We start from the raw sequence: 27,332 nt of genomic DNA, 5'->3' as shown, positions 1-27,332 counted from the left end.
TTTTTTTTTTTCAGCAGTCATAACTTTTATTCAAATAACTTTAAAGATTCAGGATGAATGATTTTTGTTTTTCAATTTTGTTTTTTTTTTTTTATTAGCACATAATGTACTATTTGTTTCAGGGGTACAGGTCTGTGATTCATCAGTCTTAAAACAATTCATAGCACTCACCATAGCACATACCCTCCCAATGTCCAGCACCCAGCCACCCCATCTTTCCATTCCTGCAACCATTAGTTTATTTCCTGAGATTAAGAGTTGCTTATGGTTTGTCTCCCTCTCTGGTTTTGTTTTATTTCATTTTTCCGTCCCTTCCCCCATGATCCTCTGTCTTGTTTCTCAAATTCCTCGTATCAGTGAGATCATATAATAATTGTCTTTCTCTGATTGACTTATTTTACTTATCATACTGTCCCCTAGTTCCATCCACGTTGTTGCAAATTGCAAGATTACAGATTTTTTGATGGCTTCATTATATTCCCACACACACACACACACACACACACACACCACATCTTCTTCATCCATTCATCTCTTGAGGGACATCTAGGCTTTTTTCATAGTTAGGCTATTGTGGACATTGCTGCTATAAGCACTGGGGTGCATTTACCCCTTCGGATCACTACATTCGTTTTTTTAGGGTAAATATGCAGTAGTGCAATTGCTGGGTCATAGGGTAGTCTATTTTCAACTTTTTGAGGAACCTCCATACTGTTTTCAGAGTGGCTGCACCAGCTTGCCTTCCCACCAACAGTGTAGGAGGGTTCCCCTTTCTCCACATCTTCACCAACCCCTGTCATTTTCTGACTTGTTAGTTTTAGCCATTCTGACTGGGGTGAGGTGGTATCTCATTGAGGTTTTGATTTGTATTTCCCTGATGCTGAGTGATGTTGAGTACTTTTTCATGTGTCTGTTGGCCATTTGGGTGTCTACTTTGCTGAAATGTCTGTTCATGTCTTTTGCCCATTTCTTGATTGGATTCTTTGTTCTTTGGGTGTTGAGTTTGATCAGTTCTTTATAGATTTTGGATACTAGCCCTTTATCTGATACGTCGTTTGCAAATATCTTCTCGCATTCTGTCTGTTGTCTCTTGGTGTAGTTGACTGTTTCCGTTGCTGTGCAAAAGCTTTTGATATTGTTGAATTCGCAGTAGTTCATTTTTTTGCCTTTGCTTCTCTTGCCTCTGGTGATGTTTCTAGGAAGAAGTCGCTGCAGCTGAGGTCAAAGAGGTTGCTGCCTGTGTTCTCAAGGATTTTGATGGGTTTCTGTCTCACATTTAGGTCTTTCGTCCATTGTGAGTCTATTTTTGAGTCTATTTTTGAGTATGGTATAAGGAAATGGTCCAGTTTCATTCTTGTGCATGTGGCTTTCCAATTTTCCCAGCACCATTTGTTGAAGAGACTGTCTTTTGTCCATTGGACATTTTTTCCTGCTTTGTCAAAGATTAGCTGACCATAGAGTTGAGGTCCATTTCTGAACTCTCTCTTCTGTTCCATTGATCTATGTGTCTGTTTTTGTGCCAGTATCATACTGTCTTGATGTTTACAGTTTTGTAATAGAGCTTGAAGTCCGAATTATGATGCCACCAGCTTTGGATTTCTTTTTCAACATTCCTCTTGTTATTTGGGGTCTTTTTTGTTTCCATACAAATTTTAGGATTATTTGTTCCATTTCTATGAAAAAAGTTGATGGTATTTTGATAGGGATTGCATTAAATGTGTGGATTGCTCTAGGTAGCATAGACATTTTCACAGTATTTGTTCTTCCAATCCATGAGGGTGGAACATTTTTCCATTTCTTTGTGTCTTCCTCAATTTCCTTCATGAGTACTTAATAGTTCTCTGAGTACAGCTTCTTTGCCTCTTTGGTTAGATTTATTCCTAGGTATCTTACGGTTTTGGGTGCAATTGTAAATGGAATTGACTCCTTAATTTCTCTTTCTTCTGTCTTGGTGCTGGTATATAGAAATGCAACTGATTTTATATCCTGCCACTTTACTGAATTTCTGTATGAGTTCTAGCAGTTTGGGGGTGGAGTCTTTTGGGTTTTCCACATAAGGTATTCTATCATTTGCAAATGATAGAAGTGAAAGTTTGACTTCTTCTTTGCTGATTCAGATGCCTTTTATTTCTTTTCGTTGTCTGATTGCTGTTGCTAGGACTTCAAGTACTATGTTGAATAGCGGTGGTGATAGTTGACATCCCTACTGTGTTCTGACTTTAGGGGAATAGCTCTCAGTATTTCCCCCATTGAGAATATTCACTATGGGTTTTTCCATAGATGGTTTTTATGATAGTGTGGTATGTACCCTCTATCCCTACACTGGGAAGAGTTTTAATCAAGAAAGGATACTGTGTCAAATGCTTTTTCTGTATCCATTGAGAGTATCATATGGTTCTTGTTCTTTGTTTTATTAATGTATTGCCTCACATTGATTTGCGGATGTTGAAACAACCTTGCAGCCCAGGAATAAATCCCACTTGGTCGTGGTAAATAATCCTTTTAATGTACTGTTGGTTCGATCCTATTGGCTAGTATTTTGGTGAGAATTTTTGCATCCATGTTCATCAGGGATATTGGTCTGTAATTCTCCTTTTAGATGGGGTCTTTGTCTGGTTTTGGGATCAAGTAATGCTGGCCTCATAAAATGAGTTTGGAAGTTTTCCTTCCATCTCTATTTTTTGGAACAGTTTCAGGAGAATAGGTATTAATTATCCTTTAAATGTTTGGTAGAATTCCCCTGGGAAGCCATCTGGCCCTGGGCTCTTATTTGTTGGGAGATTTTTAATTACGGCTTCAATCTCCTTACTGGTTATGGGTCTGTTCAGGTTTTCTATTTCTTCCTGGTTCAGTTGTGGTAGTTTATATGTCTCTAGGAATGCATCCATTTCTTCCAGATTGTCAAATTTGCTGGCATATAATTGCTCACAATATGTTCTTATAATTGTTTGTATTTCTTTGGTATTGGTTCTGATCTCCTCTTTCATTCATGATTTTATTAATTTGGTTCCTTTCTCTTTTCTTTTCGATAAATCTGGCCAGGGGTTTATTAATCTTACTAATTCTTTCAAAGAACCAGCTCCTACTTCCATTGATCTGTTACGCTGTTCTTTTGGTTTCTATTTCATTGATTTCTTCTCTGATCTTAATATTTTCTCTTCTTCTGCTGGATTTAGGCTTTATTTGCTGTTCTTTCTCCAGCTTCTTTAGGTGTAGCATTAGATTGATTATTTGAGACCTTTTTTGTTTCTTGAAAAAGGCTTGTATTGCTTTATACTTTCCTCTCAGGACTGCCTTTTCTGTATCCCAATGATTTTGAACAGTTGTGTTTTCATTTTCATTTGTTTCCATGAGCAATGGCAGAATAATTCTTTAATTTCCTGGTTGACTCATTCTTCATTCATTCATTCTTCAGTAGGATGCTCTTTAGCTTCCATGTATTTGAGTTTTTTCCAACTTTCTTCTTGTGATTGAGTTCTAGTTTCAAAGCACTGTGGTCCGAAAATATGCAGGGAATGATCCTAGTCTTTGGTACCAGTTGAGACCTGATTTGTGACCCAAGATGTGATCTATTCTGGAGACTGTTCCATGTGCACTAGAGAAGAATGTATATTCTGTTGTTTTGGGATGGAATGTGCTGAATATATCTGTGATGTCCATCTGGTTCAATGTGTCATTTAAAGCCTTTATGTCCTTGTTGATCTTTTATTCAGATGATCCGTCCATTTCAGTGAGGGGGGTGTTAAAACCCCTACTATTATTGTATTATTGTCGATGCGTTTCTTTGATGTTGTTATTAATTGGCTGCTCCCATATTAGGGGCATAAATATTTAAAATTGTTAGATCTTCTTGTTGGATATATCCTTTAAGTATGATATATTGTCCTTCCTCATCTCTTATTATAGTCTTTGGTTTAAAATCTAATTTGTCTGATATAGGGATTGCCACCCCAGCTTCCTTTTGATGTCCATTAGCATGGTAAATGGTTTTCCACCCACTCACTTTAAATCTAGAGGTGTCTTTGGGTCTAAAATGAGTTTCTTGCAGACAGCATATTGGTGGGTCTTGTTTTTTTATCTGTTCTGAATCCCTGTGTCTTTTGATTGGGTCATTTAGCCCATTTACATTCAGGGTAACTATCAAAAGATATGAATTTAGTACCATTGTATTGCCTGTAAGGTGACTGTTATTGTATATTGTCTCTTTTCCTTTCTGGTCTGTGTTACTTTTAGGCTCTCTTTTGGCTTAGAGGACCCGTTTCATTATTTGCTGTAGGTTTGGTTTGGTGTTTGCAAATTCTTTCAGGCTTTGTTTGTCCAGGAAGCTTTTTATCTCTCCTTCTATTTTCAGTGACAACCTAGCTGGATATAGTATTCTTGGCTGCATATTTTTCTCACTTAGTGTTCTGAATATATCATGCCAGTCCTTTCTGGCATGTCAGGTCTCTGTGGATAAGTCTCCTGTCAGTGTAATGTTTCTAGTGTTGTAGGTTACAGACTTCTCGTCCCAAGCTGCTTTCAGGATTTTCTCTTTGTCTCTGAGACTTGTAAATTTTACCATTAAATGATGGGTGTTGACATATTTTTATTGATTTTGAGGTGGAGGTTCTCTGTGCCTCCTGGATTTTGATGCCTGTTTCCTTCCCCAAATTAGGGAAGTTCTCTCCTATAATTTGCTCCAATATACCTTCTGGCCCTCTCTCTCTCTCTCTCTCTCTCTCTCTCTCTCTCTCTCTTCTTTTTTTTTTTTTTTTTTTGACAGAGAGATATCACAAGCAGGCAGAGAGGCAAGCAGAGAGAGAGAGAGAGAGGGAGGAGGAAGCAGGCTCCCTGCCTAGCAAAGAGCCCGATGCAGGACTCAATCCCAGGACCCCGAGATCATGACCTGAGCCAAAGGCAGAGGCTTTAACCCACTGAGCCACCCAGGCAGCCCTTCTCTCTCTTCTTTTTCTGGGATCCCAATTATTCTAATATTGTTTCATCTTATGGTGTTGCTTATCTCTCATATTCTCCCTTCGTGATCCAGTAGTCGTTTATCTGTGTCTCAGCTTCTTTATTCTCCATCCTTTGGTCTTTTATGTCACTAATTCTCTCTTCTGCCTCATTTATTCTAGCAGTTAGAGCCTCCATTTTTTGTTGTACCTTGCTAATAGCCTTTTTGATTGTGACTTTTAGATTTAAGTTCTTTCATTTCTCCAGAAAGGGATTCTCTAGTATCATCTATGCTTTTTTCAAGCCCGGCTAGTATCTTTATAATCATCATTCTGAACTCTAGTTCTGACATCTTGCTAATGTCCATATTGATTAGGTCCCTGGCAGGTGGTACTCCCTCTTGTTCTTTTTTTTGAGGGGAGTTTTTCCATTTTGTCATTTTGTTCAGAGAGGAATAATGAATGAAAGAAGAAAATGATTAAAGGGTAAACAATGACCCCAGAAAACTATACACTAAAGAAATCAGAAGAGACCTGAAACTGGAGGGGGAAAAGAAAAGAATGTGATCAGGCTGCTGAATAGAACAGAGCCACACAGTAGATTTTGGGTGTATTTTGGTGAGAAAAAACTGCCTCCCAAAATTTTATTTTATTTATTTTTTTTTAAAGATTTTATTTATTTATTAGAGAGAGAGAGAGCATGAGCACAGGCAGACAGAGTGGTAGGCAGAGGCAGAGGGAGAAGCAAGCTCCCCGCTGAGCAAGGAGCCCGATGTGGGACCCGATCCCAGGACGCTGGGATCATGACCTGAGCCGAAGGCAGCCGCTTAACCAACTGAGCCACCCAGGCATCCCGTGCCTCCCAAAATTTTAAAGAGAAACTTACATTTATGTACACACACACACACACACACACAAATAAGGATAAATATGTTGAAGGGGTGGAATATGACTGTAATGATGAAAATTTTAAAAATATTTTAAGAAAGGAATTGATAAGGAGTTGGTTGAAAAAATAAAGAACAAAAAATTTTAAAAAGAGGAGAGAATCTAATCAGGCAGGAGACTAGAACAAAGTCATACACTAGATTTAGGGTATATTTTGGTCTGTTAAGAGAAACCGTATCTCAATATTTTAAAGAAAACCTTATATATAGACAAAAAATTAGGTTAAATACAATGAAGGGATAGAATATGAGTATAAAAATGAAAATTAGAAAAGATTTTAAAAAAGGGATTAGATAAGATGTTGGCTGAAAAGGGAAAGAAGAAAAATTTTAAAAATAGAAAAAGAAAAAGATAAAGAAAATTTTAAAAACTAACTTTGAAAGGCTAAAGAATCATGAGGAAAAAGCTGTGAATTCTATGTGCTGTATTCCCCTTTGCTGCACTGGAGTTTTGCAGTTCTAATTGATCAGTAAACTTGGTCTTGGCTTTTTGTTCTTGCTGATCTTCTGGGGGAGGAGCCGTTGGCGGCACAGACTTCTAAAAGTTCTGATTTTATTCTCTGCTGCTTATCAGTATCACTTGCCGGTAGTTGGCTGATGGAGACTCCCATCACCCCCTCCTCCCCCGTGGTCTGTCTTCCCAAATATCACCTTGGATTCACTTCTTTGTGCATCCTACCTTCCAGAAAGTGATTGCTTTTCTGTTCATAGAATTGCTGCTATCCTTGTCTTCCATCTTCTCTTGAGTTTGTAGGTGTTCAGAATGTTTTGATATCTAGGTGAATTCCTGGGACCAGATGAAATTTATGTCTCCTACTCCTTGTCATCTTGCTGCTTCTCTCTTGTTTTTCAAATTTATATAGTTTCAATGTGTATTCTCTATCAACAATGCAGTAATCTTGGTAATGAGGGTTAAATAGGTCCATTGTCCTCTCGATGCAGGGAGTACTTTATTAGTGCCAGTGTACCATCATAGCTGCATCTAATGAGGACTAAGCTAATAGTCTTCTCTGTATTTTACTGTTGGTACTAGTTGTGAAAAGCACATACCCATAACTTATTGCTATGGCAATAACAGGTAATGATTAACTTCATGATACATTCCAGTTCGAAACTGAGCAATTATTTTTTATTGTGTTAAAGACGTTTTTAGTAAGCTTAGTGGCATAGTAACTTGTTGCCTCAGATGCTCTTTGATTACTTGAAAAACACTGTAAAAAGACATTTTCTCCAACAAGAACTATTTCTAGCATAGTGAAATATAGAATATTTTCAAATGAAGTCCCAGGTGATGCTGTTGGTCTAATCTACCTCAGTCCTGGGAAGCCCAGCTCAGAGGTAAACAAGGTGGTTTAGTCCATTCAGGCTGCTAGTAACAGAATACAATAGACCGGGTGGCTTATAAGCAACAGAAATTTATTTTTCACAGTTCTGGAGGCTGTCAAGTCCAAGGTCAAGGCATTGGCAGATTTGGTATTTAGTAGACTGTTCTTCATGATTCATAGATGTAGGCTGTTTTCTTGCTATATTTTCACAAAGCAGAAGGAGCAACGGAGCTCTCCAAGGTCTCTTTTAAAAAGGCACTAATCCTATACATGACTTGAATAACCTCCCTAAATTTCCACATCCAAATACCATCACATGGCAGGAATAGGTTTCAACATACGAATTAGGGAGGACACAAGCATTCAGTCTGTAGCATAAAGGCCATCTTCCATTGGGAATGGAATGTTAAAAGTGCTTTATATCACAGCTCACTAGTTAGCAGCAAATACTCAACTTCTTTCCCCATAGCTGACATCTCTCTTCCTTTGTAGTCCTTTCCTTTTGGCCAGCAGCTTAGCTAGCTTAAGTTGTAGACATTTCAACTTGGTTCACTTGCAAACTTTTACACATTCTGGGCTTAGCCCTATCTCCTCCCAAATTTAACCTCCTCTCCAAGGTCCCCTGTGCCCTTGATCTCCTTGAAGTTTGCTGTAACTTCCTACTTGGTTATCTGTGGTAGCGACAGTGGTGGTCCTTGTAATCGGGAGGTTTACTATGTACTAAGTATGGTGTAAGTGGTATGTTTTATCTCATTTAATCATCACAACTACCCCATTAGGTAAACACCATTAACGTTTTCATTTTACAAATAAAGAACTGAAAACCAAGGCTTAGAGAGCTTAAAGTAACTTGCTTAAGTGATAAAGTCAGGATTTCAACCCAGGTGCCTCTCACTCCAGTTTTAGCTCTTAAATACTATAGTTAGTTGTGGTAGCTCTAAATTCAAGATTGATTCTGCTTCCCAGGGGACATTTGGTGAAACTTGGAGACATTTTTGGTTCTCACAACTGGGAGGGCAGTGCTATTGGCCTCTGGCAGATAGAGGCAATGGATGCCACTCAACATCCCACATGAACAGGATGACACCCTCCATAACAGAATTATCTACCCCAAAAGGTCAGTAGAGCCAAGATCAAGAAACCTACTCTACTGCAGTGGTTCTCAAGGTATGGTCACTGATTCAGCGCACAGCATCACCTGGGAACTTGTTAAGAGTGTAAATTCTGCCCTACCCCTAGACCTACTGAATTAGAAACTGCTGTGGCAAGGCCTAGCCATCTGTGTTTTCACAAGCCCTCAGTTAACTGTGATGTGTATAAAAGTTCTCAAAATGACTGCTCTACTCTGCCATCTTGTTCAAACATCTTGTATAGTAGCTGTCCCTTAACTTTTATCTTAGCTGAAGGAGCTTTTCTGAGTGGCAGTTTTCCTTCTCTGAAGAGAAGGAATTGTTTTCCTCCTCAGGCTCCAGTGCTTAATGCCACTACATTGTTAAATTGTTTAACTGTATCCCAGATCTGTGAAAACCCAGGGTGATGCTTATAGACCTGAGCTGAAGTGGGTCTCATTTTTTATTTAGGCACCATGGTCTATGCCATCAGAAGCCAAGTATCTTGACTTACCACTTAAGAGAGTAATGGCATCAAACATACCACCCAAACATAAGGTCAGCTAGAAATGTTTAGGGAAAGGGGCAGAATCATCATAGAAACCAGTTGAATACAGCTAGGGAGGCCCAGTAAGTTCAAAGATTTTAATTACAGGTAGAAGAGAAGCTAAGAAAAATTCTCTGGAAAAAGGTGCTTTAATGGCCTATGGCCTTAGATCTGGCATTTAAACACATTGACTTTGGGAGGGCACATACCAATGTGCAACAGCCTTTGTTCCTTTGCATCCTTGCCATCTGGTTATGTCCCCTTTTACTTTGTTATCTACCCGTCTTTGACACCTTTTCCTCTCAGCCCTGTTGCTGACATCAGCTTGAGTAACTTTGGTTAATAACCATGTTGGTGACACTAGTCATCAACTAGTGCTGGTCTGACTCCGGTCTGTATGGGAAACCCACTACTGTGTTAACCTCTATGACCGTGTATGGTCACAATTTGGACCTGGTTATCCAGGGCCAGTTCCTTCTCTAAAGTCATGAGTTCCGAGCTGCTCCTTTACTGTAGCCTCCTAGTTTTCAATTCTCATATTCCTACTGTACCCTGTTTTTTAAGTCTGCTGCTTCTATGCCTTTTCTTCTGGGCCACTGTTTCCCAGCTTACGTTGCTCAAATACTTTGTAAGTAAAGAGTTGAATGGTCAAGTTAGTATGCTACATATTATATCCTCTATTGGGAATAGTTCTAAGGAGTCTTACAGTAAAGAACCCTGCTTAGTTTTGGTTAAACATTTTTCCCAAACTTATTTACAAACAGGACCCTTTTCTGTGTAACAACTTATGATTTTCCTTGTAGTTGGTATTCCATGGAACACACCTTGAAAACAGTGTTGGCTCTCTCCTGCCTTTCTCTTCCTGCCCAGCCTGGTAACTGTCATCTATTTTTTCATCTGATTATCATTGATCTTTCGTATCTGCTAGTTTCCAACTCTGATAGGATCTGGCTACCTGTTTCCTTTCCTCTTAACTGAAAAAAAAAGGGAGGGAAGGAGGCAGCGAAAGCAAGAAATAAAAAAATTTTTTTTGATAGGCTTTACTGAGAGTTCCTGTTGTTGAATCTTAACTTGGCCTTTGGTTCTTTTTGCTGTATTGAATATATTTTTCCTCATTGATCTTTGGTTGTGAACTCTCACAGTGTTTTCTAATCTTCACATGCACTCTACTGTCCATCTGTTCCTACTTCACCCCTCAGAGAGTTTGGAAACCATCTATAAGGTAAATTTTTTTAGTTCCTTTATTTTAGGTTTTCATTATTATTTATTCATCTCTTGTTATCTCAGAGGAAAACTAGTTTTATTCCAGTCCTTAAATTCAGCAAGTCCAAAATAGAATTATACTTGAGGATACAGATGTCACTCTATCTTTTTTGGCCTCACTTTTCTCGCAAAGGCCTGGTTAGCTTTTGCTCATCCTTTAGTGTCCAGCCTAACTGTCACTTCTGTTATGGACTTTTCCTTGTTCATCTCCCTTAGTTTTCCTTGAAGGAGGCTGTGATTTAATTTGTTCTTTGTTATGTCCCTTTCACTTAACCTAGTGCCAAGAGCTTTAAATACCACTTAATGCTGAGGCACACTTGGATCTTTATCTTCAGCTCTTTTTCTCTGTCAGCTTCTTATATTAAGACACCATAATTTTACTTCCTAAACACTTCTTGAGCCTCACCTCTATTTCTACTATACTGGTCTAATCCGTGCTGACTTTATGACTCAGATGGTATATGGCACCAGTCATCCAGCTGAACCCTGTGTTCAGTGTTGCTCCCTTCAAATCCATCCCTCGTGCTGCTCACACACAGTGAGCTCTCTGAAGCATATATCTTCAAATCTTATGTGGCACCTCATCTATTTTCAACTCTCCTGGGTGATATTTATGGTATTCCGTGGCCTTGCCTCTGCCACTTCTCCAGCATCATTTCTTGCCACTTCCCTGCTCCAAACCTGATATCCTAATGACCATTGCTTATGATTCCCTGGCATGCTGTTTGCTTGCTCTTAATCCACCTCTCCAGACTGAGCAGTCTTTATCTTCTCCAAGAACTGTTTCCTCTCTTCCCAGAGAGGACGGTAGTTTTATCTACTAAAAACTCCTCTCAGTGCTGACAGTAGTACCTCCATGAACTTGTTGCATAATACGTGATCTGTCTATAAAATGTCTGCATTCTTTATGAGGCTGAGCTTCTCCAGGGCATCTTAGTGTTTTCTGACTTATGGCTGCTGCCCAGTAAATGTTTCTTGAACTAAATTCAAGATACTCAAAAAGAGTAGGTTAACACACAAATGTGGATCTTAAGCCACAGTTTCTTAAAGATTTTTTTTTTTTTTTTTATTAGAGAGAGAGAGAGAGAGAGCGAGCACAGGCAGACAGAGTGGCAGGCAGAGGCAGAGGGAGAAGCAGGCTCCCCACAGAACAAGGAGCCCGATGTGGGACTCGATCCCAGGACGCTGGGATCATGACCTGAGCCGAAGGCAGCGGCTTAACCAACTGAGCCACCCAGGCGTCCCTTAAGCCACAGTTTCTTAACAGAAGATTTAGGATGATTTATTTGTGTAAAATGCTACTTGACCATTTGAGATTGTCGGTTGGTATCAGAAAAAGTGAGGCCAGCACACACAACCCTTATGGTTGTTTATAGGACATTTTTACCCTAAAAGGTAGTGAATTTCTAGAGGACAGAGACCTTGCATTGTCTGCCTTTATTCCTCGCAGTGCTCCATGTGATGTCCTAGACAAAGTGAGTTCTCCATAGGTGCTTGAACTAAATAAAGAGCAACATACTACTAGAGTTTGGTATCAAGTAGAGGCAGGCTTCTGGGCTCTTCTCTTTCTTGGATTTCCAAGCTCAGCTAATCCACAGTCCAAGGACCCATTTACCTTTTTATTCTCTACATGTAAGAAAAGAATGAATGCCCCAGGTGATACTTAAGCCTGAACACTTAATCTGCTTTATTTGATGTACCTAAATGTTATGGCAGTTGTCAAATATCTTCAGTTTTATATGGGTTATAAAGCCAATATTATTTTAAAAGGAATATTTGTCCATTTTCAAACTTCTCTGTATTCTAAAATGAATTGCAGTTACCAAAAGTAGCTCAGTGCAGTTGAATTAAATTAGTTGCACCTAAAAATCCCCAAACAAAGAGGTACAGATTTAGTCATATATATTTGTACCATCCAGTTCTACATATGTCTGGAAACTTTTGAATCTTCCATCGACTGCTCTGGTGACTTTCTCTGCAGTGGAGTAGTAGTAGCAAATAGGGCTGGATCTGTATTGTCCAAACAGTAGCCAAAGGCATATGTGGCTATTTAAAGTGAAATAAAATTTGAAATTCAGTTGCTCAGTTACACTGGCCATATTTCAAATACTTAGTTAATACATGTGCTAGGAAATTTTTTCTGTACTGGATGAGATCATCTTTCACATTCCTTCTGTGTTGGACATCTTGCTGGTCTTGCTACCTGAAAGTCGCTGCTGGTCTGATTTTTTCATAGGGAACTTCAGAGATTTCTTAACATTATTTGATCACATTTTGATTTTTACTACATTGGCTATTGCCTGAAATAACTGAGTTGTTGAGTAGAGCTTGGTCAGTTTTTTTTCAAAAGATAGTTTCATTGTGATAGTATTTGTTTTCTACTACTACTATTTTTTTTTTCCAAAGAATCTGCCACCAGGGGGTGCCCTCAAACCTTTTGGGAAAATTGTGTTTTCAGCCTTGTTAATAAGAGTGAAGCGTAGACTAATAATACTGATTTTTTAATTCATGCTGTATAATTTAGGAATTAAATTAAGAATTAGGCACCATAATATGTATGCACATTACTTTGTTTATATGGCAAATTATTTTTCTAGTGGTATGTGAGAGGCTGTCTTTGAACTATCTTAAAAGTTACTTAAAAATAATTTTAAAGTGTTAACTACAGGTCAGTAATATTCTCATTAAATTTAAAAGTATAAACTGTAGTAAAAGATTGAAGTTACTACTCACATTTCTTGAATGAATTAAGTTCATCTTACTTCCAGGACTAAAAAACTTACATTACTATTAGCTATTTCTCTGAAATCTTGTCATGTTCAGTTTGATTGCCTGGCTATAAAAGATGGATAATAATGTGATTCTATGGTATTGAAAATATCTGTTGGCGTTGTGATTTGGTGGTGTTTGCTAACGTGATTGATGGATATGGCCATGTAGTCATACGGTAATAGGAATGAGAGATGAGAAAGACCTATCAGAGCATCTTGTGCTAGTGTGGGATTGTTCCCTAAAGGATAATCATTTACCATAACAGTATTGAGAAGTAAATTCTCCTTTGGAGACAGGATTCTGTCTCCAAAGAGGATGCGTTATTATGCTTTGTCCTAGGATAATACTCAGTGCATTTTATTATTAGCATGGAAAAAGATTGTCATTATCAGTAAATACTGTTTAGAGAAGAGCTTCTTTCATGTTTCGTAAACCTATACGATTTTATTTGTGTGTAATCTAGTGAAATATGTGTAGTAGATAGTGTGATAGTTGTTGTTTAGAGGCATAGTTTGTTTAAAGAACTGGGTGAAGATGTTCTTTGTAAATTGCTTGTGTTCCCAGATTAGTTGTTAATTATTTCAGTTTAGGAGTACATGATGGTGGAATTTCCATCTACAAAAACTTGTGAATTTTAAGGCAATGGTGGCTGGTTTTCTGGATGAAGAGAGAAACTAGTGCAGAGTTGTGTCATGAGCAACAGAACATGATTGGGAGAGGCTAGAAATGGAATTGTGAGGACCATCCAGGAGAGCCCTTTCTCATCTCCTTTCTTATTTCTCTTGCCTGTACTGGCTAATAGGAGCTTGGCTGTGGGCATGGAGATGTAGAATAAAATTAGAATCCACTGCTTGCACTCTTGTTCCTTTTTTTCCTCTGTTGCTGACAACCAATGATGGGGAAGAAGAGGAAATGGCTGTAGCAGCCTGATTTACCCCATATTAAGCAACTATCGAATTACTATAATGACAGGTACAGGTTATTTCCAGTTAAGTTTCAAGATAAATACTTTGAAGCCTCTTTTGTACTATCCTTAAATCATTTCAAATGCTTATAATGAGCTGTGATTTTTATCAGTGATTCCCAGATTCAAAGTCCTAGCACTTTGAAAATTCATACGGTAGCTCTTAATAGCTCTTTGAAGAGGAAAACCAAACCAAAGCAAAGATAAGAGAGGGTCAGGGTGGCTTCCCAGCACAGCCCTTTTCCCTGCTACCAACACTGACCCCTGTTAGCACTCAGCCTTTCGTATCACCTTGTTCTCCACGACATTCATTTTGTACCTCTTTTGGATTCCTTAAGATAAAAATTTTAGACAGTCTTAATTAGGTACACAAAATAGTTCACTAATTTCTGAAATATGCTTTCTTAAATATGAAAATGTTAGGCTAGCTATTTCCTGAAAACCAGCTGGGCTTTATTAAAATTTGGGGAACATTCTTATTGAAGCCGTAATTGTCATGGATGATACACATGAGAGATCACCCTGTGGTTGGCCTGTCAGACTTGCATGAGCCTTCAGAAATTAAGGGGGAGTGAGTGAGTTTGTTTTCTTGTAAGCTGTCACATTCTTCTCTTCAAAGTGTCAGCCTGAGTCACGCACAAGTAAATGTTAGAAAGATTCACCTTCTCCAGTTGATTTTTTTACCCTTACATAATTTAGTGCTACAATTGATTTTTTTCTCTCTAACGTTTTATTTTGTAGTCTTAAGACATGCCTGAAGAATAAGTGGGTCTGAAACATCTTGATAATTCTGACTTGTGTTATTTCTTTTTAATTTTTTAAAGATTTTACATATTTATTTTTAGAGAGAGAGCGGGGAGAGGGGCAGAGGGATAGGGAGAGAGAGTCCCAAGCAGACTCCATGCTGAGCGTAGAGCCCAACACAGGGCTGCATTACACAACACCAAGATCACAACCTGAGCCGAAACCAAAGAGTCTGCTGCTTAACTGCCACCTGTCTGCCTCTTTTTTTAATTTTTGAAGTATGAACCTGCCTTTCTGGCTTGAGATCCCATTAAGTTTTAGGTATATTATAGAAAGCTTACCCCATATGCAGTTTAATTTACTTTTCCTTAAAAAGAAAAAAAAAACAAGGAAAAGAAAAAAGGAAAGAAACTCTAATATTTGCCCTAAGTAGTGGTGATTTTCATAGGAAGTAGAGAGGAGGAGGAGGATGAGCTTTGTAAAATTACCTGTAATAGAAAATTTAAGTTAATTGAACCAGTATTTATTGAGAATGTCACATATGAATATCACTGTTCTAGGCATAGTGAATCAACATAAATTTTGTTTTTAGCATTTATTTATTTATTTATTTGAGAGTGAGCGAGCATATGAATGAGTGGGCAGAGGGAGAAACGGGCTTCCTGCTCAGCAGGGATGTGGGGCTTGATCCCAGGACCCCATGAACATGACCTGATCTGAAGGCAGATAGATGCCTAACCAATTGAGCCACCCAGTGCCCCCATAAATCTTGTCTTAAAGGAACTTCTAGTAAGCACTCGTAGGCATATCCATAAATAAGTACAGTATAAAGCAGGAAGTCTTAAGTGTCTCGTGAAAAAAGTACAGATAAATTGGAGGAGGGAAAGTTAACCTTCTAGCTGGCAAATAAAATTGGATAGACTTTGAAACAACATGTTGTTTGAGCAAGACATCAAAAGGTTAGGTAAGTTTTAAAGTTGAGTGGGAAAGATATTGTAGGTGTAACACAAATTGTATCTGTGGCAGCACAGGTAGGTGCTCAAGAAGAGTAAATTGCTGAGTTGCCAGTATGTAAAATGCACAGAAGGTGGTGTGTATGTGTGCTAAAGAAGACTAGACAAGCATCTAAGGCCAGATAGTTGGTTATTAGTTCAAAGAATTATACTGTATTGTAAAGGCAATGAAAAGCCATTGAAAGCTTTCAAGTGGAGCTGGGACACACCAGGGTGTACTTGTGTGGAAACTGAAGTTGGGCAGCAGTAGGGCAGCAGTTAGATTGCTGTAGCGCTCTTGGGGAGATTGGGTGAAGGACTGAGTCAGGGGAGCTTAGTAGTAGTGATTAAGAGGAGGTAACGAGCATGTTAAGTTCCTGCTGAATCAGTCAGTAGGACCTGGCAGTTAATTGATGTGGGGGTGATGAAGGAAGGGGGATTCTCAATTCAGAAAGGTGGTGAATTACTGGCCCATTAGATTATTATTACTATTATTACTTTGCATTTGTATGTGGGGCTTTAGAATTCATAAAACACTGTTACCTCTGAGCCTTCATAACTCTGTAAGTTAAACAGAGTTAGAATTATTCTTATTACAGATGAGGAAATAAAGAATTCAGGAATTTTTTGTTAATACAGGGAGTAATTGTAGATCTGCACCTCTTACTATAGTCTTCCAGTATCTTGGACAATGCTCCATTCTCTAAAACCTGGCAAGCAAAGGCTTGGCATCTAGTCTTAATTTATGCCATAAAGTGTGAGTGTGGAAAACTGCTTTACCTCTTTTAAGCTGTAGTTTCTTTCTTTAGATGTCCTTATGCTTTCTATTTTTCAGGGATACTTTCAAGGTAAAATGTAATGTTTTTATTTTCATTAACTCTTTATTCAGCAAATAATAGTGAGTACTGAATACTGTGCTTGGTATGGAAATGCAAGATATCAGAGATGCAGTCCCTGCTATTGCAGTGTTTCACAGATTGGAGGAGAGGAGACAGACATAAGTGGATAAGTTACTATAATAAGCTGTAATAAGTGCTGTGGTACAGGTGTGTACATTTGACAATAGAGTCACAGAGGAAGGAGCAATTAGGAAAGTCAGGGAAATGTGAACTAAGTCTTGTCCCATATTTAGTCATTTAACTGTAGTAAAATGTTAAACAAGGCAGAGGGTAAAATATGTATCATCATAATAGCAGCTGTTTGTCGAAACCTTCTAAAGCCAAGGAACCCCAAGGATTGCTAGTAGCTACCAAAATTAGGAAGAGGCTTGGAAAGATTCTTCCTTAGAGCTTTCAGAGGGAGGATAATGCTGCCAGCATCTTGATTTTAGACTTCTAGCCTCCAAAACTATGAGAGAATGAATTTTTGTTGTTTTAAGCCACAGTTTGTGGTACTTCATTATAGCATCCTAAGGAAACTAATGTAGTAGTGACATAAGAATCAAATTGCAGTGAACGCTGAGAAACATATAGAATTGTTGAATCATTGTATTATACATCTGAAACTAATATAACATTGTTAATTATACTAAAATAAAAACAAAATGAAACAAAGAATCAAATTGATCTGTGGGAAACCAAGAAAACCCAGAAATAGACCCATGATTACAGAATCATTTGATTTTCAACAAAGGTACCAAAGAAATCTAGTGCAAGAAAGAAACGTCTTTTTAACAAATGGCGCTGGAGGAACTGGATATACATATGGGGGGGAAATGAACTTCAGCTCTTCCCACACAGCATACATAGAAAATAATTCTAAATACAAAAGCTAAAACCATGAAGTTTCTGGAAGAAAATATCTTTATCATTTAGGGAAAGATTTCATAGGACACGAAAACATTAGCCATAAAAGAAAAAAAATTAATACTCATCATCTAAGTACATTAAGAAAATGAGTAGACAAACTAAAGACATGGATAAAATATTTTCTGAAAGTTTCTCTAACAAGGGACTTGTGTTTAGAATTTATAAATAACTATAATTAAAAATTAAAAAGACAAACAGCCTTATTAAAAAAATGAGCAAAAGAATTTTAAAGACATCACAAAGAAGGGCATACAAATGACCAAGTAGCACATTAAAAAGTACTCAATATCATTTGTCATTGGGGAAATGCCAATGAAAATTGAAATGAAATATTAATACACAAACACTAAAAAGGCTGAAACTAAAATGACCAAGTATAGGTATAGATATGGAACAACCGGAACTCTCATATTTTGTTGTTGGGAGTGTGGAGTGGTACTACTACATTGGGGAAAGATCTGGCAGTTCTTTAGAAAGCTAAACATTTATCTACCTTATGATCCATTAATTCATTAATTCTGTTTTTTGTTTTTTATTGTGTGTGTGTGTGTGTGTGTGTGTTTAAGAGAGAGGAGGGACTGGAAGGGAGAGAGGGAGAGAGAGAATCTTAAGCAGGCTCCAAGCCCAATGCAGAGCCCAAAGTGGGCTCAATCCCACAACCCTGAGACCATGACCTCAGCTTAACTGACTGAGCCACCCAGGTGCTCCTAATTCTGTTCCTTTCTATACCCAATAAAAATAAGAGTGTGAGTGCGAGAAAAGTCCTGTATTTATAGAAGAATGTTATAGCATCTTTATCTAATAGCCAAAACCTAGAAATAGACCTGTTGTCTATCAACAGGAGAATGAATAAACAAATTGTGGTGTATTCATACAATGGGATAAAATAATAAAAGGGAACAAAATCACTGATAAAACATAGATATATCTCAAAAACATTGTGTTAAGAAAAAAAAAACCTTGCATAAAACAGTACAGGTCCTTTGTTTCCAATACATAAAGTTTTATAAGAGGCAGAACTAATCTGTAATAGAACAAATTTAGGACAATGGTAGTCCCTTAGGTGTGGGGGCAGGAGTTTCCTGGGAAGGGGCATGAGAGAACTTTTAAGGTTTTTGTTTTGTTTTGTTTTTTAAGATTTTACTTATTTATTTGACAGAGATCTCAAGTAGGCGGAGAGGCAGGCAGAGAGAGAGAAGAGGAAGCAGGCTCTCTGCAGAGCAGAGAGCCTGATGCGGGGCTTGATCCCAGGACCCTGAGATCATGACCTGAGCTGAAGGCAGAGGCTTTAACCCACTGAGCCACCCAGGTGCCACTGTTTTGTTTTGTAAAGATTTTGTTTATTTTCGAGAGAAATAGAGATCACAAGTAGGCAAAGTGGCAGGCAGAGGAAGAGGGAGAAGCAGGCTCCCTGCTGATCAGGGAGCCTGATGGGGGACTCAATTCCAGGACCCTGGACTCATGACGCAAGCCAAAGGCAGACGCTTAACTGACTGAGCCACCCAGGTGCCCAAGAGAACTCTTCAGGTTTTGATGATGTCCTATGTCTTGATAAGGGTCTAGGTTTACAGGTATATACATTTGTAAAAAAAATTTGTTGAATGGTAATATGCCACTTAAGTATATCACTTAAGATTAGTATATTTCATTGAATTTAAATTTTATCTCAAAAGAAAAAAAAAATATTAAATTAAATATTAAGCTATCATTGTTGATATGCAGGCTGAAGTGATAAATGTACAGATGTACCCAATTCAAAGTGAATTTAAAAATGGATTGATGGATGGGTAGATATCTGACAAAAGTAAATATAGAAAAATATGATTTAATTATAGAAACTACTGAGTATATGGTATTAGTGTATAGTTATTTTAACTTTGCTGTATTTTTGAAAGTTTCATACAATGTTGAGAAAAATAATTACTATTGATAGGGAATTATACATCTAGTAACATTTATCATTCTGTTACATGGAAAGACATCTATGGCTTTCTCTTAAGGCAGAAAATCAAGTTGCAATAAAATATAGTATACCATTTAGTTAAAAAATTAACATAACAAAATTGAGTAGTTATTTTAATTTTAGGATCAGAGAATTATGACTTTTTTCCTGTTCAAATTTTGGGGTGTGAGGTACTTTTTTTTTGAAAAATTATGTAATAAAATTTAATAGTCTAGACCTTGTATATAAAGGGTTGGTTTTGGGGGGTTTTTTTGAAAATTTTCATTAAAAGAGATTAGTAGTATCTTCAAAGTTTTACTGCGATCTAACTACTTTTATATCAATAAAAAATGGAATGACTTAAGGTGTTTATTATATTCATTGATTTGTGACTGGTCACTTTTTTAAAGTTCTGAACTATTTGAAGACGTAGATCAGCGGCAACTTCCTCTTTTAGTAAAATGATGGTAGTTTTCTGATTTTATCAGCTACAGATTTCTCTTACTCTCTCAAGGTTCAGAAGTCATTATTTATTTAATACTTTCTCTATGCCAGACACTGTACTTAGTCATTATGAATATATCTGTAGTAATAGAGCACAGTTCATAGATTTAGTTTTAGTTGGTCAAATATTCTAAGAAAGAAGAAATAAGTAAACATCTCTTCCTTTGCATGCTTTTAGAGATTTAAAACATAACGTTTTGACGTTTGGCATATCAGTTACTCTTTTTAAGTAGTTCATCCATGTTTCTGTCTGCTAAAGGAAGAAAGAAAGATAACCTTTCTACAGTCACTGTGATGAGCTTATAGTATGACCCAGGACAGTTCTTCAGGGTTAGGGCTGACCTATGGGTGGGGGTGGCAGTCACAGAAAGAACATAGGGCTTTCTGCTGTGAGACTCATGAGGTCAGTGATCATGTCTGTTATTGTTTACAGTTCTGTCTTCATTCCTGGTACAGTGTCTGGTACATAATAAATACTCAAAATACTTATTTACTGGTGAGTTGAATTAACAAACAGATTTATAGTTTAAAAAGAAGAGATGAACAAAATGGCATTACAATTTTGAAACTCCTTATGTCAATTCTGAATGAGACATACACTTTGAGACATATATACGCTTTGTGGAACTAGAATAAAAATACAACATACACACACGTATACACATGCAGAAACACCTGCTACATCTAGTTATGTACGCAGACAATCCAGTAGAGAGCAGGGCTTTACTTGTGAGAAAATTTAATGAAACTCTCCTTTTATTGTCTTATGTTTATTTTCCTTATAATCATCATTGCCATTATTATAAACATAGTAGATGCTTTATTATAAATAAACACTTATTCTATTCTTCAAGGTTCTTGCTACTCTGGAAGTAAAGAAATGACTTTTTTTTTTTTTTAAGAAATGACTTACTTTTTTTTTTTTAAGAAATGACTTATATTTTAAAAACCTTTCATCATTTATATCTTGGTTTGCATTGTATAGGTTAATAAATAATAATTTATAAAAGGTAATATTTGCATAAAAATACTAATATGTGAGAAAGCTGAAGATCATAGTAGCTTTTTAAATTATGCTTTCTATTTTTTTTAAAGATTTTATTTATTTATTAGAGAGATGGAGAGAGAGCACAGGTAGGCAGAACAGCAGGCAGAGGGAGAATGAGAAGCAAGCTTGCTGCCTAGCAGGGAGCCCGATGTGGGACTCGATTCCAGGACCCTGGGATCATGACTCGAGCCAGAGGCAGCTGCTTAACTAACTGAGCCACTCAGTTGCCCCATAAATTATGCATTCTATCTCAAACAATAGTTGGGTGGGTCATGTTCTCGAATGATACTTTTTTATGTTCTCATTTGCGTTTCCAAAGCAGCATTTAGACATAGCTCTGAAGTGTTGACAGTTGTGAAGAAGTCCAGTGCAGTAACATTTTATCAGATAAATAAGTGATATTTTTAAAGCTTGTGACCGTCAGCAAAGCACGGCAGCGACTACTTGGTCTGTCAATTTTAAAAGACAAGGATAGGTACCCAAAAGAGAAGCTGTCAGCCCATTTAGACATATAAAGGTTAAATGTCTTTAGGTTAAAATATTTGGGTAGACATTTCACCCTGTCCGTTCTACTAAATGTAGTTAAAACCGTGGATACTATATAAACATAAGAACACTCTGAATGGTAGAGAAAATACTGACCAGCTATGGTCTGTGGGGCCCTAGAAATGTACAGTAGAGGTCTGTCCGGGAACTTGAATTCTCAACTCCACCCAGTGGCACAAGATGCCTTCCCCACTCCTCACAAGTAGGGGGCCTGAGTTTCTACTCCAAACTGGCAGTAAGAAGTTAGCTCTTGCCTTCCTCTGTTACAGAAGGAGTGCTAAAACAAGATTTAAATAAGATCCAGAATCTCATAACATAATACCCAAGATACCCAGATTCCAATAAAAGATGACTCATCACCAAGAATCAGGAAGATCTGTGTTGAAATGAGAAGACAGTCTGTGGACCTCAACCCCAAGATAAAACAGCTTTTAGAATTATATGACAAGATTTTCAAGGAGCCATCACAAAAGGCTTCAATGAGCTATTACAAGTCTGCTAAAAATGATGAAAAAATAGTTTCAGTAAAGAAATAGTAGCTATAAAGATAAAAAACCAAATAGAAATTTTAGAACTGAAAAATACAATAACTGAAATTTTTAAAGAAGTGCTATGAATGAGCTCAATGAAGAAATGGGATGACAGAAGAAAGAAATGGTAAACTTGAAAGAGAACAACAGAATTACTCATTTTGAACAATACAAAGAAAATAGACTGGCAAAAAGAAAAAAACCCAAAGAAACAGTCGAAGGACCTTTGGTACTACAATAAAAGATCTAACACTGTCCTAATTTAGAGAGGGAGCTTAAGCATAGGTTGGATGTTAGCGTATTGATATAATGACAAATCTTAGTGTTAGAAATGCTCTATAAAACCAGAGTAGATGTAAATTGTTACTTTTTCTATTTACAGACATACCTTGTGCAGCTTCAGATAGACGAATGAAGGTTCCTTAATTCCAATTTATAGCAAAGAAAGTCTGTAGGTTTGTGAAGAGTCTGTATCCTCATTAATCCCTTTCAAGTAGAGACGTGGGGAGAGTAGTGGAGTAGAGGTGGGAACACTTGGGTTCTAGTTTTGATTTAGTTGCTAATTGACCTTCTCAAGCTAGGATAATCAGGTAACCTCCTTGGCCTCAGTTTTCTTTCCTATGTAATAATGACAGAATCAGACTGGGTTATAAATGAGACCTCCTTTAGTTCAAATGTAATTTTAATTTGATAAATGTTTTACTTTAATCCTGACTTAACAATTTCCAAATGGTTAATTGGTTAATTCCCAAATTAACAGTGTTTTCATTTTCAGTACTTTTAAAGATACATTTTTAGAGAGAAATTAGATCAAAAGACCTAAAGTAATTTCTAAAGCCTGTAGGGATGGGAAATTATAAAAGATAAAAATGGGCTATGAATGTTGTCTTTGTTGTACTTCAGATTATGATGTGGGAATTGTGGTTTTAACCTCCCAGCAGTGCCTTAAAATAAAAATTCTATGATCATCAGAAACCTCATTGTTTACTACCCAGTAGGTTAGATTTGAAAAATATACTGTGCTCTGAAATAATTAGTATGTTTTTTATGGTGATTTTTTAAAATTATGAACAATTGAAACTGAATGGGTTCTAGAGTTTCTTAGTGAGTCCTTAGTGGTCTAGCAGTTTTTAGTTGTAACTAAGGGCAGAATGTGCTGGGTTTTTTTATTTGCAAGTGTTTCATTTAATTGTGAAAGTTGACATGAGAGATATTTGATATTTGGGATACTTAATTAGCTTTCAGAGGGTATTCAGGAGATTAGATACGTTTGAAAGTGAATTTGTAGGGGTGCCTGAGTGGCTCAGTCGGTTAAGCATCTGCCTTTGGCTCCGGTCATGATCCCAGGGTCCTCAGTGGGGAGCCTGCTTCTCCCTCTCCCTCTGCTGTTCCCTCTGCTTATGCTCTCTCTGTGAAATAAATAAATAAAAATCTTTAAAAAAAAAAAAAGAGTTTTTAAATACCGAAGTTCCACCTTAGTACATGTCTGTTGGTGTACTTTTACATGTGTTTGATGATACTGATAAAGTGCCTTATGGGATTCAGTGAAAAGCAGGTATGTAATTTAATTTCATAACAAACATTTGTTCATTGGTTATTATTCACTAATATATTTGATTGGTTTTCAGGTACTTGAAGAAGCAGAAGCTCAACATTTATATCAGTCCATTTTGCCTGATATGGTGAAAATTGCACTCTGTCTGCCCAATATTTGCACCCAGGTTAGTAGAAATAACTTCTTCCTCAGTAGCGTCCTTGGCACTCACAATTGAATTTCTTTTTAACTCTAATGGCCAGGGTCAAAGAGAGAGAAGAAAGAGATGGGAAACAGTTTTTACCAAAGAGTGTAAAGATTTTGCTATACTGAAGTAAAGGTTAGAGGCTAGAGGGAATGCTACAAAAGGACATTAAAAATGCAGCATTCAATTTCTGAGCTTCAGTTTACACTATTGAGGTTTGCTTATTCAGAGTTCCTATTCTCATTTTGTTTAAATAATCTCTGACTTTAAAAAAAAATGTCATTATTCTAAGACATACTAATGGATTTAGAACATTCATCTTCTTCAGAATGGCTCTTCCTTACCTCACAGTGGTGTATTATATAACAAGTGAGCTCATGGTACTTTTATAACTTTTACAAATAAAAGAATCTGGTATTCTTTTTGGGGGGAGTATGTTAATTATAGCTGTATAATAAATTTGCCAAAATTCCGTGGCTTAAAGCAACAAACATTTATTATCTCACAGTCTCTGTCTGTCAGGAATTCAGCAACAGCTTTGCTGAGTGGTTCTGGCTCAGGATCTCTTTCGTGGTCGCAGTCGGGGTGTTGGTCAGGGCTGCAGTCCTTCTCTGAAGCTTTCACTGAGGCTGGAGGAGCCGCCTCTAAGTTGGTTTACTCACATGGCTTTTGGCACAAGCCCTCAATTTCTTTCTTTCTTTCTTTCTTTTTTTTTTTTTTAAGATTGTATTTATTTATTCATCACAGAGAGAGGGAGTTGGAGACAGAGGGAGAAGCAGGCTTCCCAACGGAGCAGGAAGCCTGATAACGGAACTCAGTCCCAGGACACTGGGATCACGACCTGAGCTGAAGGAAGAGGCTCAACCACCTGAGCCACCCAGCACCCAGAAGCCCTCAATTTCTTGCGATGGCCCTCTCCCTAGGCTGATTGACTTGTCCTCACGACATGCTTGCTAACTTCTCCAGAACAAGCCACCTACGGGAGAGAACAGGAAATTGGCAGTGCCTTTTTTGACCTAGTTTTTGAAGGCACCTACTGTCACTCATGCTATTTTTCTGTTGATTACAAATTAGTCACTAAATCTAATCCACACTCAAGGAGATGGTAATTAGACTCTCTTAGAAGAAGGAAATGTCGGAGTTCCTGGGTGGCGCAGTTGGTTGAGTGTGTCTGACTCTTGGTTTCGATCTCAGGGTTATGAGATCAAGCCCTGTGTTGGGTTCTGCATTCAGCTCAGGGTCTGCTTGGAATTCTCCCTCCCTCACCCTCTGCCCCTCCCGCTCATGCTCTCTTTCTCTCAATTATAAAATATTTTTAAAAATCTTTTAAAAGGAGGAAATATCAAATAATTTGTGGACACATTTTCAGATAACCGTAAGAGGTTGTTGGTTTGTTCTTTATAATTTTCTTCCTGTGTTCCTCACAACATAGGTTGTGAATTTGCCTCTGTCTTTTGTTTCTAGAGCTAGCCCCCTTGCTGCATGGATGCTAGCCAGGGTTTTGGTAATACTGTTGCTCCACAGAGGCCCTAGGGACATTTTGGGTGGAATAGTTTACACATGTGAGAAATGGTTTCACACATAGTAACTTGTCATTGGGGATACCCACAAAACCACAGCCATAGTCATTGGAACAATCTAAAAACATAAGCAAATGGTTGAGGGCCATGCCACCTTCAGTTAAGAACCACTGTATGTTTTTTGATGTGCCATATTTGTTAGCATCTTACTGTGATATTTCTCATTTTGTGTAACTTTAATTTCACATCATTAATGCATAGTATCTGAAATAAGTTTTCTTTTGGGCAGGGAAAATACATACTAATACTCCTTATGTTGGAAGTTTTTTTTGCTTACTTATGTGTCATGTTCATTCTTTATGCTTTTTCTCGTTGCTTTTTTCCTTACCTAGTAAGATCCCTTACTATCTCTTAGGTTGTGCTTAACTTTTATGTCTCCTGCGAAGCCTTCCCTACCTCTCCTAGCCAAAGTTAACCCCTCCTATGACACTCAAGTCACACTTAGAACATTATTTTGTGATTTTTGTCTTTATATATCTCCCCCTACTATATTATATTCTTCTTGAAGGGAAATCCTCTTTGTGACCTCAAGTTCCATGTGCTTAATTAAATGGTCTTTTAATTCAACATGTAGTTCATAATTGATAGTATATAGCCTTCAGACATGAATCACTTAATCTTCTCTTCCCCTTGCACTTAGGCAAGAAGAGCATTTCCATATTTTATGTAATGAGATACATATTCAAAAACATCTAAATTTATAAGTTCTAACAAGGCACTTGGTAAAACAAAATTGGACTTGTGGCTCCCCAACATTTTGGCCTGGTTAAAAACAATTTTGTTTTTCTATTCATGTATTAATGGGGAGAACATTTTAAGTCTGGGCTTTCTACTCTACTGAAAAGTAAATCTCTGCTGTGAAAGTTAACACTTCACTTTGATATCACAGTGTATCTTTGGCAAGTTAAATTGCATATGTGATTATTTAATGATTTATCACATTAACATTCTCTAGGCCAAACCCAAAAGGTAAATTTTAGATTTATAAAAAGCAAATTAAAGGAAGGAAGCAGATTTTTGAGATTAACTTTTTGAACGATCTTGGTTTGTATTAAATCAGTCAGTCTCTTATTTTATCTAGCTGAACACTTAAAAGATTCACACTTTCTAGTTCTCCCCAAATGTTGAGCTTTCAGACATTCCTCCTCCAAGAAAATAGAAATAAATTACTGTATTTAAAATTGTACTGTTTTGTTATTTGGGGGTTAAGAGATGTTTGTGTTTATAGTTCAGTAAGCCTAAAATATCACCATTACTTTTTAAAGTCATTTTTATGGATAACTTGGTAAATTGCAGTTAGAAGCTCATTTTTTTAAAAAACTAAGTAACAGTTTGCTTGAAGCCATTGATACATTGTCACCTTTTCTAAACTCATTGCTGGGTTGTAAATAAGTGTATAGGATGGAAAGAGAAACCCATATGACCTCTCTGTTTCTTCTTTCTTAGAAATGGTAATTGCTAAGGCCTAAAAGGAGAAAATTTTGGATATTATAGTGATTCTTTCCATTTCCCTTGTTAGTTTATCTTTGTATTTTCCCAAGGGAAATAGTTGAACTGCAAATTTAACCTTTTCTTTTTCTAGCAAATTCTTATTCTAGCACTGATGTCTGTTTTCTGTTACTTAGAAAAAAATTAATTTTTATATTATTGCAGTTTTGATTTGTCTTGCCTGCCTTTCCTCAATTTCATTTTTGGTGTTGATTCCTTAGATATGATCAGGACAGTTGTCTTTGTATACTGGTTTGAAATAAATGCAGGAATCCAGGATTCTTACTTCAGTGTCTTACCGAAAGGTAGAAGGAAAAGCATCTTAAACATTATGTTGGAGCGTTTTAAAAACTTTACAACTGATACATAAACTTGACTTTACCATCATGACTTTGAAAACATGTAGTTTAAACATTTAAAATAGAATAAGACCAACTGAACATAATAGTTAGGTCCATGGATTATACTGAAAAGAAGAGGTCAATGAATTTGGATTTGGTACAACTAGAAGACATTTCCATCATAAAAACTTTGAAGGGAAAATGCCCTATGT

General features: G+C 37.2%; 1 protein-coding gene across 2 annotated transcripts in view; it reads left to right on the top strand.

Annotated features, from left to right (window-relative positions):
- Window positions 1–27,332, top strand: part of LOC111145343 (poly(ADP-ribose) glycohydrolase) — a 117,369-nt gene that overhangs the window by 29,139 nt on the left and 60,898 nt on the right. For both annotated transcript variants that reach the window (XM_022500192.1, XM_022500193.1), the window contains exon 8: window positions 23,601–23,693. In XM_022500192.1, coding sequence (XP_022355900.1) covers window positions 23,601–23,693 — 93 coding nt within the window. The remainder of the gene's footprint in view (window positions 1–23,600; window positions 23,694–27,332) is intronic.

The sequence above is a fragment of the Enhydra lutris genome, unplaced genomic scaffold (genome assembly GCF_002288905.1).
Source record: "Enhydra lutris kenyoni isolate GAN:26980312 unplaced genomic scaffold, ASM228890v2 scaffoldscaffold12, whole genome shotgun sequence".
In the NCBI taxonomy this organism is placed as follows: Eukaryota; Metazoa; Chordata; class Mammalia; order Carnivora; family Mustelidae; genus Enhydra; species Enhydra lutris.
This window is presented reverse-complemented; position numbering and strand designations above follow the sequence as displayed.